This window comes from Phoxinus phoxinus (assembly GCF_949152265.1).
Source record: "Phoxinus phoxinus genome assembly, chromosome: 24".
Classification (NCBI taxonomy): domain Eukaryota; kingdom Metazoa; phylum Chordata; class Actinopteri; order Cypriniformes; family Leuciscidae; genus Phoxinus; species Phoxinus phoxinus.
This window is the reverse complement of record NC_136899.1, coordinates 23771026-23789322: the sequence shown is the minus strand read 5'-3', so window position 1 is coordinate 23789322 and position 18297 is coordinate 23771026. Positions and strand designations below refer to the sequence as shown.

Below are 18297 nucleotides of genomic sequence, written 5' to 3'. Positions count from 1 at the left end.
CACACACACACACACACACACACACACACACACACACACTCTCACATGAAATGTTAACATGTAATACTCCATATGTTTTAGTAATATAACGTTTAACAGTTACACTGGAAATATAAAACACATTTAAATACAGTCATAATCAACAATAATATTGAATTTTCAATAGATTTTTTTTCATCTCTATTTGTTGTCCGTGAATGTTATTACATGTTATATACACTCATGAATTATTCAAATTTTTTTAATACATAAAGATTCGTGGAGAGATTTACCTGTGCGTTTTTTGATAAATAAGTATAAAGTAGAAAATATTATTTTTAATGAATAACGTTGAAGCTTTTATTTTGAAGTTTTGCTTCCGGTCGGAGGCACGTCAGATCTGTTGTCATTTCCTCTTGCTTCACAGTCTGCTGACAGTGTCGGGTTTGATAAAAAAATAACATCAAAGTGTGAAAATCCCGGGTATTTTTTTGACAGGATCGTGAGTGTGTGTTCGTCTGGATCATGCTGGAGGATTCAAACACACACCAGCCCACCGTCAGCGAATGACAAACGCGCTCAGATCATCTGAAGCGGTCATAAATGTGAGTATTAATGATGAAGGCAGAGGCGCTAGTGTTTGTCGCAATGGAAGATTAGCTGCTAATCAGGTGAATTACACGTTATCAACACACAGCTTCTGTCAGAGACATCACATTACTGGGCTTATGACTGATAACGAGCATCATATTGTACTGTGTTAGTGGTGTTTTAACCGAGCAGGCCAGCTGACCTTGCGTCAGGCTGCTGTGTGTGCGTGTTTATGATCAAATCGTGCGTAGGGCATAATGCATTTTTGATAAGTGTGTTTCCAAAACACCAGATTTATTCAGGGGACGATATTTGAATCCGAACTACATTTTTTTTCTTGTACCAAAACAATAGTATTTTAAATTACGTTTTCCACCTTTTCTATGACCGTTAGAATTAAACATGTCGACGTCTGTAAATGTCATTTATATGTAAACATAAACAGTCATATGATTACATAAATTATCTGAAAGGAAGTTGTTTATTATGAAACACTTACAAAACGTAAGAAGAAACATCAAGGTACGACCATGTTGGCATTTTTGATCAATATACCATGGTTTACATGGTCATGTGAGGCACATAGTATGGTAATGATGATCATTAAAATAATATTTCAATTCAGTGCAAGTAAAAAATGGACAGGTTTTGTGAATTGATGTTGATTCATTTTTTTATAAAAAAAAAAAAAACTGTTTCTTAAAAACATTACTACATCTGTGTTACGGTGAGGCTTTTACTGCAAAAACTGCAAAATACTTTTGAGCAAAAATATGTCTATTTATTTCTAATTATTTAAATAATGCATATCACTGGCCTTATTGTAAACAATTCATTAGTCAATATTATTCCTGAACCAAAAAATGTTTGTATTTTCCACCAATTTCTTTTGTATATTTTCCTCGTCTCAAAAATAACGTTTCTTTTCGACAAAAGCTGACACTCAGTGAATTCCCAGTGAATAAACTTGTAACATTAGAAGTAAATGCATTGTGGGCCTTTAAAGGCCCGTTCACACCAAGGACGATATAAACGATAACTATAAACTATAACGATATAAAGATGTACCGGTAGTTTTAAATATAAAGAATAGCAGAGTCGATAAACGATAAAAGCACAGAAATGTGACCCTGCCTGGACCACAAAACCAGTCACATGGGTCATTTTTTTTTTTCAAATTGAGATTTATACATCACATGAAAGCTGAATAAATAAGAATAACAACCAAATATTGATTTGTTAGGATAGGACAATATTTGGTCGAGATACAACTATTGAAAATCTGAAATCTGAGGGAGCAAAAAAATCGAAACATTGAGAAAATCTCCTTTAAAGTTGTGCATTTATGTTCACGATTGTGCTGCATTCACTCACAAAAATACATGTTTTATATATTTACGGTAGGAAATTTACTAAATATCTTCATGGAACATGATTTTTACTTAATATCCTGATGATTTTTAGCATAAAAGAAAACTTGATAATTTTGACCCATACAATGTATTGTTGGCTATGGCCACAGATATACCCGTGCGACTCGAGACTGGGTTTGTCATCCAGCAGAGTCACAAATGATATCGTTGAATGACTTGCAGAACTTTTAGAAAAAACAATGACAGCCAATCAGAATCCATTTGAGTTTTTATTTTTATTTATTTTTTATTAAAACTGCCGTATGCTTTGAATCAACAGAATGATATTGTCTGCTGGTGAAGACGCTAATATAGTTATTGTTCTTGGTGTGAACGGGACTGAAGTCTATACTAGACTTACTATCGCTCTGGGTCAGCTGGCCAATCAGATCGCTCTGGTGTTTTCAGAAGGAGGGGCTTTGTAGAAATCAGCATTTCTGACAGACAGTGCAAACTGAGCATAATGCTTCATGCATGCATTACATACGAGTTGTTCAAACTTCATGTCCACTAACCTCATGATCTAAACCCCGTCTGTTGGACCTGCTCAGTTGTGTGAGAATGCTGTCACTCATGCCTGCAGCTTTCCCGTCCTCCGCTGTCATGTGTGTGAACCGAGTGCTGGTGTTGTCTTGTGTTCAGTGCTGGAGTGAGTGTGGCCCCGGGGCCCCGGCCCTCCTGTTGAGATCTTCTTCATCACTTTAAGCAGTCGTCTGAGGATGTGTCTGCTTTGTTTATCATTCACTGCTCTCCATGCCTGGTATTTGTACATCTTTTTTTTTTTTAGCATGCCCTTTATTTAGCAATATGTTTTCATATATAATTATTCATACATTTTAAGATGCTTAGGCTGACATTAACACTTTCTGTTGTTTGTTATTGTGGATAATAATGTCCTGCATGCTTTTTTGATCATGATTTTAACTTTTTTTTTTATTTAACACTTCACGAATTCACTTCTCATATTTGTTTTACTTTAAAATTACAACCATTGCTTCATCTAAAAACATAAATATAATGGGTTTCAAAAGGAATGTCCAAGTCATATTTCACCCCCCCCCCAAACCTGTGTATATATGTGACGTTATTGTTAAATTTTCATGATTATTAAGCTAATTTCTTCTTTAATTATTATTACTGTATTGCAAAAATATGTTTTTTTTTTAAATAATGTATTGGATAAAAATATCCAATTCTCAATCCTGTAAAGGAACAATTCCTAAATTGCTAATGAAAATCATTTTGGCCAAACAGTCATACTTTTTATACATACATTCACATAAAATATTAATATTAAAATAATTCACATTACAGTGTTACTTAGAATGAGAGCAGTGCCCTTGATAATAATAAAAAAGATAAATTACTGTAAATTTTGTATTAAATTACACAAATTTAAGCTTCCTTTTTTAAGCAGCCTTTACTTTTTTTATATTTTCATGAAATATGTCTCTGATGTGTTTCTGATAGTTTTAATAAGATCAATCTTGATTTAGATTCACATTCACCTGCTCTCTCCAGGCATCCGTTCTACAGCGGCTTCATTTGAACTCTTCACTTTTATGATATTTGCTTCGCTAATATTAAATCAACCTACAGTAGACAACACATCCCTCAAGTATGCCATCAACCAAGGCTTACTTTACGTTTCCTCCCTCAATATTTAACTTGATATTTACATACGACATCCAGGAATAGCGTATGCTGCGTAGTATCCAACAAAGGACACATTCTAGTGCTCGATGTGTGCGGGACGGGGCAAACCCTGCTGTGTGATTGCTCAGTTTCAGGTAGGAAGTGTGTAGGGGACGTCACTGAGGAGTGATGCCTGTTGAAAGTGGAAACAGCGCAGCCGCCCGTCAAGTCAAACAGAAGCGCAAGTCGCACAGTCTCTCCATTAGGAGGACCAACAGCACCGAGCAGGACAGACCAGGCATGCAGAGGGACATGCTGGAGGGACAGGTGGGTGCTTTTTGGTCTTTGTTTCTTCAGTGTAAACTTGTATGATCACATATAGAGTTGAAGTTTACGAACACTAGAGGTTGTTTGAGTGTGTTCGTTCTCAGGTGTACAGGCAAAGCCAGTTCTGTGACATTGTTTATGATTTTTGTTTTGTTTTTGAAAAACACCAAGACAGCTTGGGTATGTAAGCATCCATATAAACACGTCTTCCTGTTGCGTTTGAATCATTTTCTATGGTTTTAGATTATATTTTATATGTTTTAGGATCCAATGTTGATTTCTTAAAGCTACACTGTGTAATTTTTTAAGTTGATTCTTAGCAAAAACCACTTTGTTCTTTAAAAATTATATGTGCTCGTTAATGTATAATTACTTCAACCAACTAATCAAGTATTCTCGTAAGCGTAAATCTGCCATTTATAATACGTACGGGTGAGTCGCTCGAATGGCGGAAGCCATGTTGCGCCTCCATCTTGAATATACATTAGCCAAAGAGGGACATACCTGGAAATTCAAGCTTCGCCTTTCGTGTTTTTACACTCAGTGGCACCGTGACGAATGCGAGCGGGAGATTACTCGCGACTGCCGGCAGATTTGAAATAATACGGCCTTAAAATAATATAGGAGTTAAAACGCCCTCAGAATATTACTTTCAGGGCTAGAAAGTAATATTCAGTTGGTAGTCATATACAATTTCACCGCTAGATGGGAGTAATTCCTACACAGTGTAGCTTTAATGACTTATTATTATAGAAATATAAAAAAAGTTTTTTTTTTTTCCTTAACTGAAAAATTATAATAAATATGTGTATATACAGATGAAACTCGAAAAATTAGAATATGGTGCAAAAGTTCATTTATTTCAGTAATTCCACTTAAAAGATGAAACTAATATATTATATAGACTCATTACATGCAAAGCGAGATATTTCAAGCCTTTATTTGTTATAATTTGATGATTATGGCTTACAGCTTCTGAAAACCTTTTCACAATATTACAATTTTGAATGTGGGGTTTTCATAAACTGTAAGCCATAATTATCAAAATATAACAAAGACTTGAAATATCTCACTTTGCATGTAATGAGTCTATATAATATATTAGTGTCACCTTTTAAGTTGAATTACTGAATTAACTTTTTCACCATATTCTTGTATATATCATCTGTAAATCTGTAAATAATCTTAACCTAAGGGGAAAATCCAAAAGTAAAACAAAATAACTTAAAAAGTTGCTATTATAATGAAATGGAATTGCCCATAAAAAAAAATCTTCTAGGTTTTGATACAGTTTATTAAAACATTGGAAACATTTACAACACATCTGCAAAATTAAAAAAAATGCTAAAATGAAACCTTTAATGGTTAAACATATTTAAATTATATCAGTTAATGCATTCATTTTGATACCCCTACTGAAAAACAAAATAACAAGAACTAAACTAAATTGAAAGTCCGATTGTAAATAAAATAGAAATAAAAAACTAACTTTGCAACTGTAAGTACACTGGATCAGTGTCTTTACTGAGAGGGATGGAAGTCAAAGTCCAAGTTACATCTATCTGGTGAACAAATGACACGAGTTAAGTATTTCTGTCAATAATTAATTCCCTCATTGTTTTGCTACTGTAAGGTATCCCTGGAATTTACATCCTATAACACACACCATTTGTCCTAAACGAGACGCACGTTTCTAACGCAAACATTACTGGAGCACGTCAGTGATAAGAGACGCCGTCTCTTTCTACATATAATGAAAGGAATGTTAAAATGATTCATGGATGTATCTTTAAAATGTTTGTAAACATTATTTTCAACGCAATACGTTTTATTCAGCGAGCCGAGATGTGTTGAGAATAGTCGAGCTCACTTCAGACTTGAGACATGATGCCATTGGCCGTCTGGTTTATTGATACTCAGTGGTGGGTATCAATGGTTTGTGCTTTCTATGGTCTATAGCCTCATCCATTTTTAAAGAGCGTCCCACTCCGGGTTTCGATTGTTCCATCTATTCCTCTGTGGGGTCATTTCTGATTGGCAGTTCCTACTGTAAACCGCTCACTGGATTTAGACTATACCGCCTTTCACCCTCTCAATGCTGTCATTATGTCCAGTTGCTATGGTGACCACAAGTTTAGGATTGAGTAGGTTTATAAGAATAGACGTCGAGCTGTTGTTTGTTAATTGCTCTCTCTCTCTCTCTCTCTCTCTCTCTCTCTCTCTCTCTCTCTCTCTCTCTCTCTCTCTCGCTCTCTCTCTCACTCTCACTCTCTCTCGCTCTCTCTCTCTCATCAGTACATGTGGTAATGACAGAATGGAGAGCAGTTGACACAGCTTACACTGTTCTCACCGTGTTAACTTGACAGCACACCTAGTTGTCCCGGAGTAGTTAAAATGGACATAGCTAGTCTAAAAAACGCAACAACAATGTTTGTTTGTGGATTTCCTTTCTTTGTGTAGCTTTAATCAGGCTGAAAGACTTTACTTGGAGCTTCTTATCGTTGATAATGGAGGTAAGTTGTATTGGTAGATTAGTTATTTATTTATTTTTTTGAGCTTTTTCAGATTTCGTTAGAGTTTTTTTTTTTGTCGGAACATCCTTAGTAATGTTTGGTTACTCTCTGTCTCAAACTTGGGTCATTTAAAAATAAATGATACACTCATTTTGACTGAGGACAGAAATGATCTGTACTGAGGCTTTAAAGCTTGTAGAACAGCAAGTTATTTTATGTAAAGTTTTAAAACACCATCATATTTTACATAAATGTTTAGATGTAAAGTTTCAGAACAACTCAATATTTTTAAATGTTTTATATCGTCTTGGTTTACGTTAAAATATCGTGTTAACGTAAACCTTTACATCTATTTTAATGTATACTTTTAGAACAGCAATAGTTTTATGTAAACCTTTAAAACAGCAACATATATTACATAAACATTAAGAACAGCAAGATATTTTACATTAACTTTTAGATGTAAAGTTTCAGAACAACTAGATATTTTATTCAATTTATAGTTTTTGAACATATAGATATTTTGTGTAAACTTTTAGATCTAGTTTTAGAACTGCAAGATATTTTACATAAACTTTTAGATGTAAAATTTTACAACAAGATATTTAAAAAACATTTAAAATTGCACGATATTTGAAATTAACTTTTAGATATAAAGTTTTTGAACAACATGCTATTTTATGTAAAGATTTAGAACAGCAAGATATTTATTTTATGTAAACTGTCTTGTTTTGAAACTTTACATTTATTTAAAATATTGTCTTGAAGTTTACAGTAACATATCTTGTTAACGTAAAACTTTATATCTATTTTAACATAAACTTTTAGAGCAACAATATCTTTTATGTAAACCTTTAAAACAACGAAATATATTTACATTTACAATATACAAATATTTAGATGTAAAGTTTTAGACCAGCAAGACATTTTATGTAAAGTTTATTTGTAGATCTGTGTTTTTTTGGTAACAAGATCCCCTCGACACTCCCTGTGCTGTAGTAGTTTATTTAAATTTTTAGCATAGCTAGAATGTGTAAACCCAAGTAAACGAACAGTGCAGATGTCATAGAAACACATTTCTCATTAGTTGTCACTGATGTTTGAAGGTGTTTTGAAGATGCGATCTCTGAGTATTTGCAATATGGTTTATTTGATTCAATTTCTAGGACTCCAAGTTGCCGATGGCCTTAAGGAGTAACTTACTGGATCTGTTTGGACAGATCGAACGGGAGTTTGAAAATCTCTACATTGAAAACTTGGAATGTGAGTATTATAACCAAATAGCTTTCATCATATTTAACATCCTTTTTGCTGGACTGGACACGGTTTACATGACTTATTCTGTTATGGTGACAACACAATCTCAACACATTTCTTTGAGCAATCTTCATCCTATGTTAACTAAGCGACTTTCACACTTACAAGATCTGAATCCTTAATTGTTATCTGTATTACAATTGATTTATACATACATACATGCATACATATACATACATACATGCATACATACATACATACATACATACATATACATACATACATACGCACATACATATACCGTACATACATACATATACATATATACATGCATACATATACATGCATACATGCGTACATATACATATACATATACATACATACATACGCACATACATATTCCGTACATACATACATATACATGCATACATGCGTACATATACATATACATATACATACATACATACGCACATACATATTCCGTACATACATACATATACATATATACATACACATACATACATACATGCATACATATTTATTTATTTATTTATTATCAGCTTTCATGCATATACATACATATACATACACATACATACATATTTATTTATTTATTATCAGGAATACTTGATTCTAGTCTCAGTATTTTGTTTGTTTGTTTGACCTTTGTTGTGTCATCCTGCGGTCACTTTCTTCTCACATTAAAATAATTTCAGGTCAAATCAATATTTCACATCCATTTATTTACGTTTTATTTAAGTTTTTTTTTTTTTTTTATAACTAGCTGAAAGTACAATATCCTTTATACAGTGTGTAAATGTGAGCAGATCACAAGATTATCGTAACCTCTGTTTTTTTGTGCAGTGCGACGAGAGATTGAGTCGCTAAACGAGCGTTTGTCTGGAGAAGGACAGACTGTCGATGGCGGCGATCTGAGCAAAGGAGCCTTGAAAACAAAAGGTACAAAACTGACATTCAGCTTTTTGTTTAACTTCTGCATTCATAATATCAGATCATTGAACAAGCTTTTGAATAAATAATAACGTTGTCTTTTGATGGTTCAGAGAGAATAATTTGATAACGCTTTGCCTAAAGCTGTGTCCTTGCATGACATGATGATGTTTTAACTCCAATTTGCTATTCAATTATCAAAAGATCTACATGGTCAAATGTGTGTAGACACCCTCTTCTAATGAAGGGGTTTGGCTTTTCAGATACACCCATTACTAACAGAAGCATAAATCATACCGCCATATAATCTCCTTACACAAACATTTACAGTAGAACGGGGCCCTTTTCTGTTTCAGCTAGACAAAAAAAAAAAGTGAGGTCCATAATATATATATATTTTTTAAGTTTGTCTGGTGTGGAAGAACTTAACTCTGCTCACTGAGCTGAGAGACCTATATTAAATGAAAATTGAAACCTAACAGCTAATATTGTAACAAATAATTCATCTTTTTCATATTTCACTCATAATCTTATAATTTCTTGCGCACAGCTAGTCACAGCACAAGTCAACTGTCCCAAAAGCTGAAGACGACATACAAGGCCTCCACGAGCAAGGTATGATTGCATCTATGGGGTTATCGCTCACATTTTGCTCCGAGTAAAATTGTTACTGTGGGTCAAGCTCAGAATATTTCCTATAATCTCTATAAAAAGACTCAATGTCTCAGTGCAAAGTTCTGCTCTTTCTAGCCGGCTTACAGAATTTCCTGCTTAACATATGTAGATTATTTCGAATTGAACGGTTGTCACAATACCAAAATCTCAGCAATACCAGTGAAATATGTCAACTTTATCATTATTGCCACTCCTTTATTTAGTTTCCATAATTATTAAGGAACGGCATCTGCCATAATGGCATTTACAATTTTGTAATTTCATCACCTGGTGTATTCTGTAACTGGTATCGTTACGTCTGTTCAATTTTGGTATTGATTTGTGACATCTCTATAGGAAGCTGTTTTTGGTGGTTATGTACCTGTCTATATTTTGTCTCTTTTTTTGAATCGTGAATGAAGTGGTTCTGTGCTCAAATGCATTTTAGTAGTGCTGAGTTTAAGATTCTGGTTTCTTTCAAGTACACAAACTACATATATCATGAAGTTACATACCAGTTTATCAATAGTAGGGGTACAAAACGTGTCATGCATTGATCTGACATAGAAAGTTCAATACATCAGTTTTTGAATTTCATGATCTATTCTGAGATGCAATAACACCCAGTTTATTACACATTCCTTTATTATCCAAAATACTTTTTTTAGACTCAACTACTTTCGACACATTTCCGATTATACATTTGTACGATTCAAAATAATTTGTGTTTTCATGTTTCATCACATATTTTAATACCAAATCATAATTAAATCACATTCACTCACACAATATTAACTAGTATCTGTGTACACTGTTTTGCTTATCAGCTTATTTGCTCATTTTTTTACATAATTTTTTTGCTGTGTAGTTACTATTTTAAATGTTTACACCACTAATATTTTGTGTTCTTACCCAAATGGCTGTTGGAAATGAAGTCAGTTAGGCATTTAGAAATGTCATGTTTTCTCTCAACTTTCCGCATGTGTCCGTTATTGTAACCAAGCACCTTGTTGACCTGTAGACTCTTGAATATAGAGCTGAATGGTGCTGATTCAAATTTAAAATCATCTTTTTAACGTTTTGATCCTCAGATTACAATTGTTCTTTTCTCTCGGTTTCACTGATGTAGCGCTCAAATTCTTTCCCGGGGAAAGTAGGTGGACCTCGCAACTTCAATGTAGGAAACTGGGAGTTATGGGGTGGAGACTCATGGGTAATTAATTCCTCAGTGTGCCAAAATGCATGAACTATCCAACAGTTGGGGGTCATAACCCAATAACAACAAGCCATCAACCTGTGCTTATCTGGCTAACTCTAACACTAATTCAGCATTATACGACACGTTAAGACAATGTCTCGTGAATATCAATGAGCATCAAGAAATCTCGCTTATGGATGTTCTGAATAGTTGGCTTGGAAACCTTTGATTGACGGATGTTCTGAACTGCCAGCACATCTTACCCCATTCAAGCATTTGGCCAATGCAAATCGAAATCTTGAATTGGTTCATGATGAAAAAAGTGTTCTGTGAGCAATAAGTATTTTGCGTTCAAATTGCCATGGCTAAATATCTTGATGGTGTCCTGGGCCAGATGTGCTGGCTGGGAGAGAACCATGACAGCTGGCTAAATCTAACACAGATATTATTGTATTCTGGCTTTGAGGAGTTTAGACGGCTCAATTTGTCTTTTCTTTTTTTACGTTTTTGTTCTAACAAACTGGCAGCAAAAATTTCTTTAACTCCGTAATTAAATTCACACTTTATACCATTAAAACGTTGATCCCCCTGCTGAGTAGTTCTGTAATGTGGTATCCCTCATACAAACCCTTCACTAGACACGGCAGAAGAGAAAACACCAACAGCTCCCCCCCCCCCGTCACAGGGAACATTAGCTGATGTTTCTTGTTTAGTCAGTGTTGAAAATGCTCTCTTGTTTTCAGGCTGTACATAGTGCATTTTTACTCTGTTCTGCTTTTGTAACGCCATAAAAAGGATTGAAAATGTTAAATATTAATAATTGGTTCAAAGTAGAAATCCGAAAAATCAGCCGTATGTTGAAGCTGAGATCTATGGACAAGGCTCAAAACAAGAAAAAAAAGTGTCAAATAGCAATAATATTTATTTTCTATACATTTTATTACATTCCTGTTTATTGTTTTATGAAGAATAATACTTGTGTTATTTAAAAATATATATATTTTCATTGAAATGCTTAGTTTATTGTATTTCTTTTTCTTCAGCAAGGCCTATGTGATTGTTAACTATTAAAATACACATCACAGCCTTACATAAAACAAAGTATTGTGTTATATATTGTTAAGAGAACATTTTTTTTAACTTGACAGCAAAAGACAGTGGAATACTTTTAGTGTTTTAACTTTTGTTGTTCAAACTAAATCATAATATTGCAAATGGATGCAATACAAACGTAGTTATGAGTAATAGCCCTCTTCTGGGTAATAGCCCTCAGGTTTCCTGTAACTTTTAAGTATATTGTACATGAGAATTCATGATTTCAAGATCGTCTTTGAACACGAGGAGCTTGGTCAGTTACTATAAAATATCATTTTCTAATATTAAAGAGCATTTTCACCTTTCTGAGATGAGGGCTCATTGTGCTTGCCGTGTTTGCTCTTACCTTCAGTGAAATTTCGAGCTCAGCAGTGCTTACTAGTAGTTAGGCTGCATATTGACATGCTTGCATACTTTCCTCAGTCCATTGCTTTATAGGCTCTGTTTACACCTGGTGTTAAGATGTGTTTTGGTCGATCGGATCACAAGCAGACGAGGGAGACACATACCCGTTTACCTGGTGTTTTAATCCGTCTCTTTTGTCCACTTTCAACCACTTCTGTCCTGAATTCTTCAAGGGTAGTGTCTATGGGCATATCATATTTCATACCTATAGATCTTTCGATTTAATAGACAAAATAAGCTTGCACAATTTACACACTGTAAAAAAAAGATTAGTTGACTCAACTTAACTAAGTCAAGTCATCTTGTTGCTTTGACTGAGTTAATTTGAGTCAACTTAGTGTCAAGTTTATTACACTTCAAAACATGAATTGATGCATAAACTTGACACTAAGTTGACTCAAATTAACTCAGTCAAAGCAACAAGATGACTTGACTTAGTTAAGTTGAGTCAACTAATCTTTTTTTACAGTGCATATGAACGTGACGACAGAAACACACAGAGATCATCAGCTTTTGATTCTGCTCTGACAGAAATCAGGAATGGTGAGAGAACATTGTGCTTTGTACATTTTTTTTGGGTCTTTAGCCAACAAAGTTTTAATCCCGTCTGGCTAGTGCGCTTCCCATAATTTTAGGTCATCCCATACGCATTAGTTCAGTAGATGGAGAGTTAATGGTCTTTAGTGGCGGTTCGAACGCATTCGACCTCATGAGTGTTTACACTATAAAAGCAATCCGGTCGACTGCATTTCTGACTACCTCTGGAAATGGTCGAAAGTGGGCAAGCTTAAAAGGTTTTAGACCCAGTTTAGCTCTGTATTTAGTGTCGTCCACTTGTGATCCAATCGACCAAAACACATCTTAATACCAGGTGTAAACAGGACCATAGAAGTCATTTGCTTCCTGTGATGCCAAAACATTTGTTAAAGTTAGGACAATGTACCTCAATACTTCTTTATTCTGAACATTGCCTTTTACAAACACTATTAGGGATGCACTGATATAGAAATGTTGGCCGATACCAACTTTTATGATTTTTATCTTATGACTGCTGGCCAGTATTATAATCTAAACTGTTTAACTTGGATCATATTACTGTTGAAAATAAAAATTATGAGATTCACACTTAGGTTTTTAAGTTAAATGTAAGTTTAATTACAATACAATTTTTAGAATTTGATATGCTTCACATTATAAAACAAAACTAAAAAACAATAGTGGATGACATAAAATGGTCACTGATATATCATGCATCCTTAAATATTACAGCATTTTTTTTTTTTTTCAAATATATGTGAAACTAACTTTGTTGGTGTCATCACTGTAGGTATCAAGAAAAGATTACTTTTTACTTATGAGATTAGTTACAGATGTACAATATTTTACAGTTGTGCAACTGTTTTGATGTTTTTCAGAAGGGGTAATTTTATTAATTTAAGTCAAGTATAGATCCTATTACAATATCTAATTACCAAATGATCTGCAAAAATGTAATTAGTTATATAATGATATACACTACCATTCAAAAGTTTGGGGTCAGTAAGATTTTATTTATTTTTATATTGATCAAGAATGCAATTAAGTTAGGGTAGGCAATTAAAAAAAAACTCTGTTATACTGGTTGAAGCTCTTCACATCATGATAGCAATCTATAATAGACGTGGCCGTGCAGACATCACACGTCATCAGCGCGCTCTATGCAGAGTTGTAGACAGACGTCAGTCGCCGAGCGCCACAAACAAACAGCAGCCGCTGCCATTGCTTGCCTTTCCGAAACTGCCTACCCTACCTTTAAATACATCGAAAGTTTCAGTTGTAATGTTTCAAATTATTTTTGTTTCATATAAATGATTTCGGTTCATTGAAAAAAAATTTCAACAACTTAAATACAACAACTTAAAAAATGTATCATGGTTTCCACAAAAAAATTAAGTAGCACAGCGGTTTTCAACATTGAAAATAAAGCCTTTTTTCGCACCACATATTAGAATGATTTCTGAAGGATCACGTGACACTGAATTACATGCACGTTAAATATAAATTCAAATAGAAAACATTTTAATATTTCCGAATATTACTGTTTACTGTGTTTTTGATCAAAAAATTATGGCGAGCATAACAACCTGATAAAATAATCTCGTGTTATCTTATCTTGCAGACCCCAAACTTTAGAGCGGTAGTGAACCAACCAGGCCAGTTAGTTCATTTTGGACAATATTTGGGCCCTTCTTTTTTAAAGTTCTAAAACGCATCAGTGGATTAAAGTAGTTCACCAGGAAAGGTTGTGTTACAGCGATTGTACCACATTTTCTGTTATTGAAGATCTTTGAGTAAATATTGTATAAAATAGTTGTTTGTGTAATCTCAGCAATTTTGTAAATGTGTCATTTACTGCCATTGTATTATATATATGCATTGGCTACATAGCAGCCAATGACCAACTTGCTCTCTTTTAGCTCAGCTTCCTTCCTTTTTCAGATATGATCCATATATTTACATGTATAATTTTCAAAATTTACAAACGGTTTTCTCATTCGTTTGTATTTTTTTATTTTGTTTTTTTGTAAGCTTTTCTATATTTTAACGGTATTGATGGCTGTTATTTTTATGTTTGTTTGTTTGGGTGTTTTAATTTGAACTTTCCCATTTCAGAAGTATTGACTACGCTCTCCTTTCATAGACTTTGATCTTGTGTGAGAGACTGTATGACTGAATGCAGTGTGTTCACACAATCCAGCTGTAACCACATGACGTGTGTTATACGTGTAGAGATGTTATAGTGATGTATGGTTTGAGTATATCCCATGCTTCTGCGCTGCTTACTGTTGCTCTGTAGTTAGATCTGTGTGTGTGTGTGTGTGTGTGTGTGTGTGTGTGTGTGTGTGTGTGTGAGAGAGAGAGAGAGAACTTTTGATCAAATGCTCACCCTCCTCTCTGTCCCTCAGATTGTGTCCAGTTTCAAAGCCACCACATCTCGTGCAGTTTGTCAGCTGGTTAAGGAGTATGTGGGACACCGGGATGGGATATGGGACCTGGCCGTGACTCGGGTTCAGCCGCTGGTTTTAGGGACCGCTTCAGCAGGTAAATCTGCCACAACCACACTTCTTATTTTTTTTGTCATTTTTTAATTCAGGAAACACTTTTTTTCTTTTGTCCTGTCCAGATTTAATAAAAATAAGGGATATTATTTGTGAACAGTGAAAAAACAACAACTATGTAATAAAAATGGCATGATGAATTGAGAATTAATAATTGTAGTTAATTTTATTTCTATTTAATTGACCCTTTGCAGGGAGTTTGATTGACAGGCAATCTGACCAATCATAATCCGCCATTTTGTCAGACAAAGCAGTCAGGAGAGATAGTAGAATTACATTGGAGGCTTGTCGGACATAGCAACAGTAACTAAAGGGGGCGGGTCTTTGCGAAGTCAATTATTCTTAATTCTATTGCTATTTTAATTATCAAAACCATAATGCAAAGTTCTGTCATGACTGCATTCATCAAGCTCAAGTATTAGCCAAGTTAAAGGTGTCCTATCATCCTGTTTTACATGTTCACCTTTCTTCAGTGTGAAATGTTGAAAAAAGTCTGCCAAGTTACAAAAACGCCTGAAACGCCTCCGTTGTAGTCTTGAGTTTTCTCAACGCCTCACAATATTCCTCATTTAAATCATTCCCGCCCAAGGCATACACAAAATATAGAAGTGAGGCCTGGTTGAGTTAGTTAGTAGTGTGTTGAAACTCTCAGTTATGGTAAGGGGATGGACATTTCCCAAACACACTCAAAGGCTCAACACACTGGGGTAGCCGACCAATCAGAGCACAGCGTGCTTTTCAGAAGGAGGAGCTTCATAGAGACAGGAAGTAAACCGAGCGTTCAGACTGGGAAGAGAGGAGCTGCAACAATGTCAAATATGGGGAACTTGAACATTTAACATTCAAAGATGAACATATATTCTAGTAGAGACCATAAACAAAAACAAAAAAGACACTATCTAGTCTATCAGTAACTGTAAATTACCATTCAAACTGTCCTTTGAGCCCTTACTAAGAGGCAGATTAATTTAGGCAAAAGTTTGGTCCTTGTTACTTATTCTGACTTTTGTTTTATTTTAATTTTATTATTTATTATTTATTGCTGATAAAATTAGAAGTTTTAAATTGTATTTAGACGTGGCCAAAATTCTGATAACAGGTTTGCTGAATTTCAGGCCTCATGCAAATAAAATGGCTTGTTATAAAACGGTTAGTTCCAATCCTTCAGTCTGATTGGCCAATAGCTGTGTTTTATTCACGATGAAACACGGCTATGACCGCTTCACCCAACGGTTCTGTGTATCACTACACAACACCCCTAGCAACCACTCTTAGCAACGCAAACACATGATTGACCTCATCCATATTGTTCACTAAAGCTGTAGTGGAGTATTGTGAGAGATCGAGTAAGCGAGTGTTCCTGCATTTACAGTAGATGTAGCATTTTCCTTCAGGTCAGTCCTATATTCATAATAAATCCGTTTGAATGTCCGTTGCGATATCTTGTCCTTTTAACAGTTAAGGGGTTTCCCCGAGCCCATAGTTATCTGTCAGTTGCGTCTTCCTTCTCCGTGATCAAGTTTGAGTCCTTTCAGTGTAAAAGTCTTCTCTACCGACTGACTCACTCATAAACACAGTCTTTGCCGCCATCTATTGGCCAAATATTGTGTGTAATTTCTTTTGGTGTTTAGGTCAGGGACTATTTTTTTCCAGCGGAAGGAAGGCTTTTAGTGATTTTACTTCATGAAAGTTGCATAGATATATATTTTTCGGCTTTAATAGTTGTATTGTGTGCTAACCGTTTTGTAAAAGCAATAAGGTACGAAAGGCAAGTGCTCTATTGGGAATAAGTCACGGCTGAAGGGGTTGCAGGCACGACGCGAACAACGCCCTTCAGCCGTGACTTATTCACGATACAGCGCTAGCCTCTCGTACCTTTTTGCTTACATATACAATACCGCTTAAAAGTTTGTGGTCCGTACGATTTTTTTCAAATGTTTCTTGTGCTCCCCAAGCCTGTATTTTATTCTATTCTCTTGTTCAATAGATTTTAAAATGCCGTTGCTCCAGTCTTCACTGTCACATGATGCTTCAGAAACCCTTCTGTCATTCATTATTCTTTAGATCACTGTTCCATGCTGTGGAGTATTGAGACGGGGAAGTGCCTGTTGAAATATGCCGGCCACGCTGGATCAGGTATGAAGCTCTGATGTGTGTCAAGATGTTGGGAAAGTGTTGATTTTGTGAACTTTTGTTTGGAGATTAGTATCCTAAGATTTGATATGCTGTGGGTTTGGTTAGTGTTAACTGTTTTATTGAGTCTAATGAATGTTTGTTGTTATGTTTTTCTTGCAGTCAACTCCATTAAGTTTCACCCCACGGAGCAGATGGCACTTACAGGTATACGTCAACACATTCAGTGCTTTGTTTTTGAACGACGTCTGCTCTTTCATTTCCTTTCTCTTTTCCTTTATTTAAAAGTTAAAAACTTGAGATAAAAACGCACACATGCTCACTCACACACACGCGCGCGCACATACTCACTCACTAGCGCACACACACACACTCTCTCTCGCGCTCACACACGCACTCTCTTGTGCTCACACACAAACGCACACATGCTCACTCACACACACACTCAATTTGAGAAGTAGCTCACCTATACTTTTAGATTTGTTCTGAGGTTGCTACACATCATTTGTACATGTGCTCTGTGCTGTGTCTTCTGATCAGATATTAAAGCGAGTTAAACAAACAAATTTGTACTTATTCCCTCACCCAATGAGAATCGATAAGAGAATCGATAAGGAATCGGATTGATAAGCAATATCGATAATGGAATCGCAATCGTTAAATTCTTATCAATTCCCATCTCTAATCATCAGGAATCACAGCAGTCTTTTAAAAGTACTTTAAATTTGGTAACATTTTACAATAAGGTTTCATTAGTTAACAAAGAACAGTACCGGTACTTTACAACATTTGTTAATCTCGCATTTACCACTACATTTTTTTTAACATTAGATAATTCACTGTGAGGTGAACATGAACATTTTTATTAACATTTCTAAATATGAATAAATCTTGTAAGAATATTGCTCATTAATGTTATGTTAACCAATGAGTCCTTATTGTAGTGTTTTGCATTAGCACGAAGCTCTAGTTTCACAATACATGAATTACACTTAATATAACAGTAAAATGCTGTATATAAAAATTAGTTTTTCTCACACATGAAACGT

General features: G+C 34.8%; 1 protein-coding gene across 9 annotated transcripts in view; it reads left to right on the top strand.

The window, feature by feature from the left end:
• The first annotated feature begins 354 nt into the window (after positions 1-354).
• The window catches only part of wdr37 (WD repeat domain 37), a 38387-nt gene continuing 20444 nt past the window's right edge, over positions 355-18297 (top strand). Inside the window, exons 1-11 of one of the 9 annotated variants that reach the window (XM_079602610.1) lie at positions 366-584; positions 2625-2742; positions 3767-3944; positions 6405-6457; positions 7624-7720; positions 8579-8674; positions 9216-9280; positions 10449-10532; positions 14963-15098; positions 17180-17251; positions 17411-17455. In XM_079602610.1, the coding sequence (XP_079458736.1) occupies positions 6452-6457; positions 7624-7720; positions 8579-8674; positions 9216-9280; positions 10449-10532; positions 14963-15098; positions 17180-17251; positions 17411-17455 (601 nt within the window). In that variant the 5' untranslated portion in view covers positions 366-584; positions 2625-2742; positions 3767-3944; positions 6405-6451. Of the gene's footprint in view, positions 585-605; positions 651-2565; positions 2743-3766; positions 3945-6404; positions 6458-7623; positions 7721-8578; positions 8675-9215; positions 9281-10448; positions 10533-14962; positions 15099-17179; positions 17252-17410; positions 17456-18297 lie in introns of those variants that run through there. The other 8 variants (XM_079602605.1, XM_079602612.1, XM_079602611.1 and 5 more) reach the window with 8 other exon arrangements.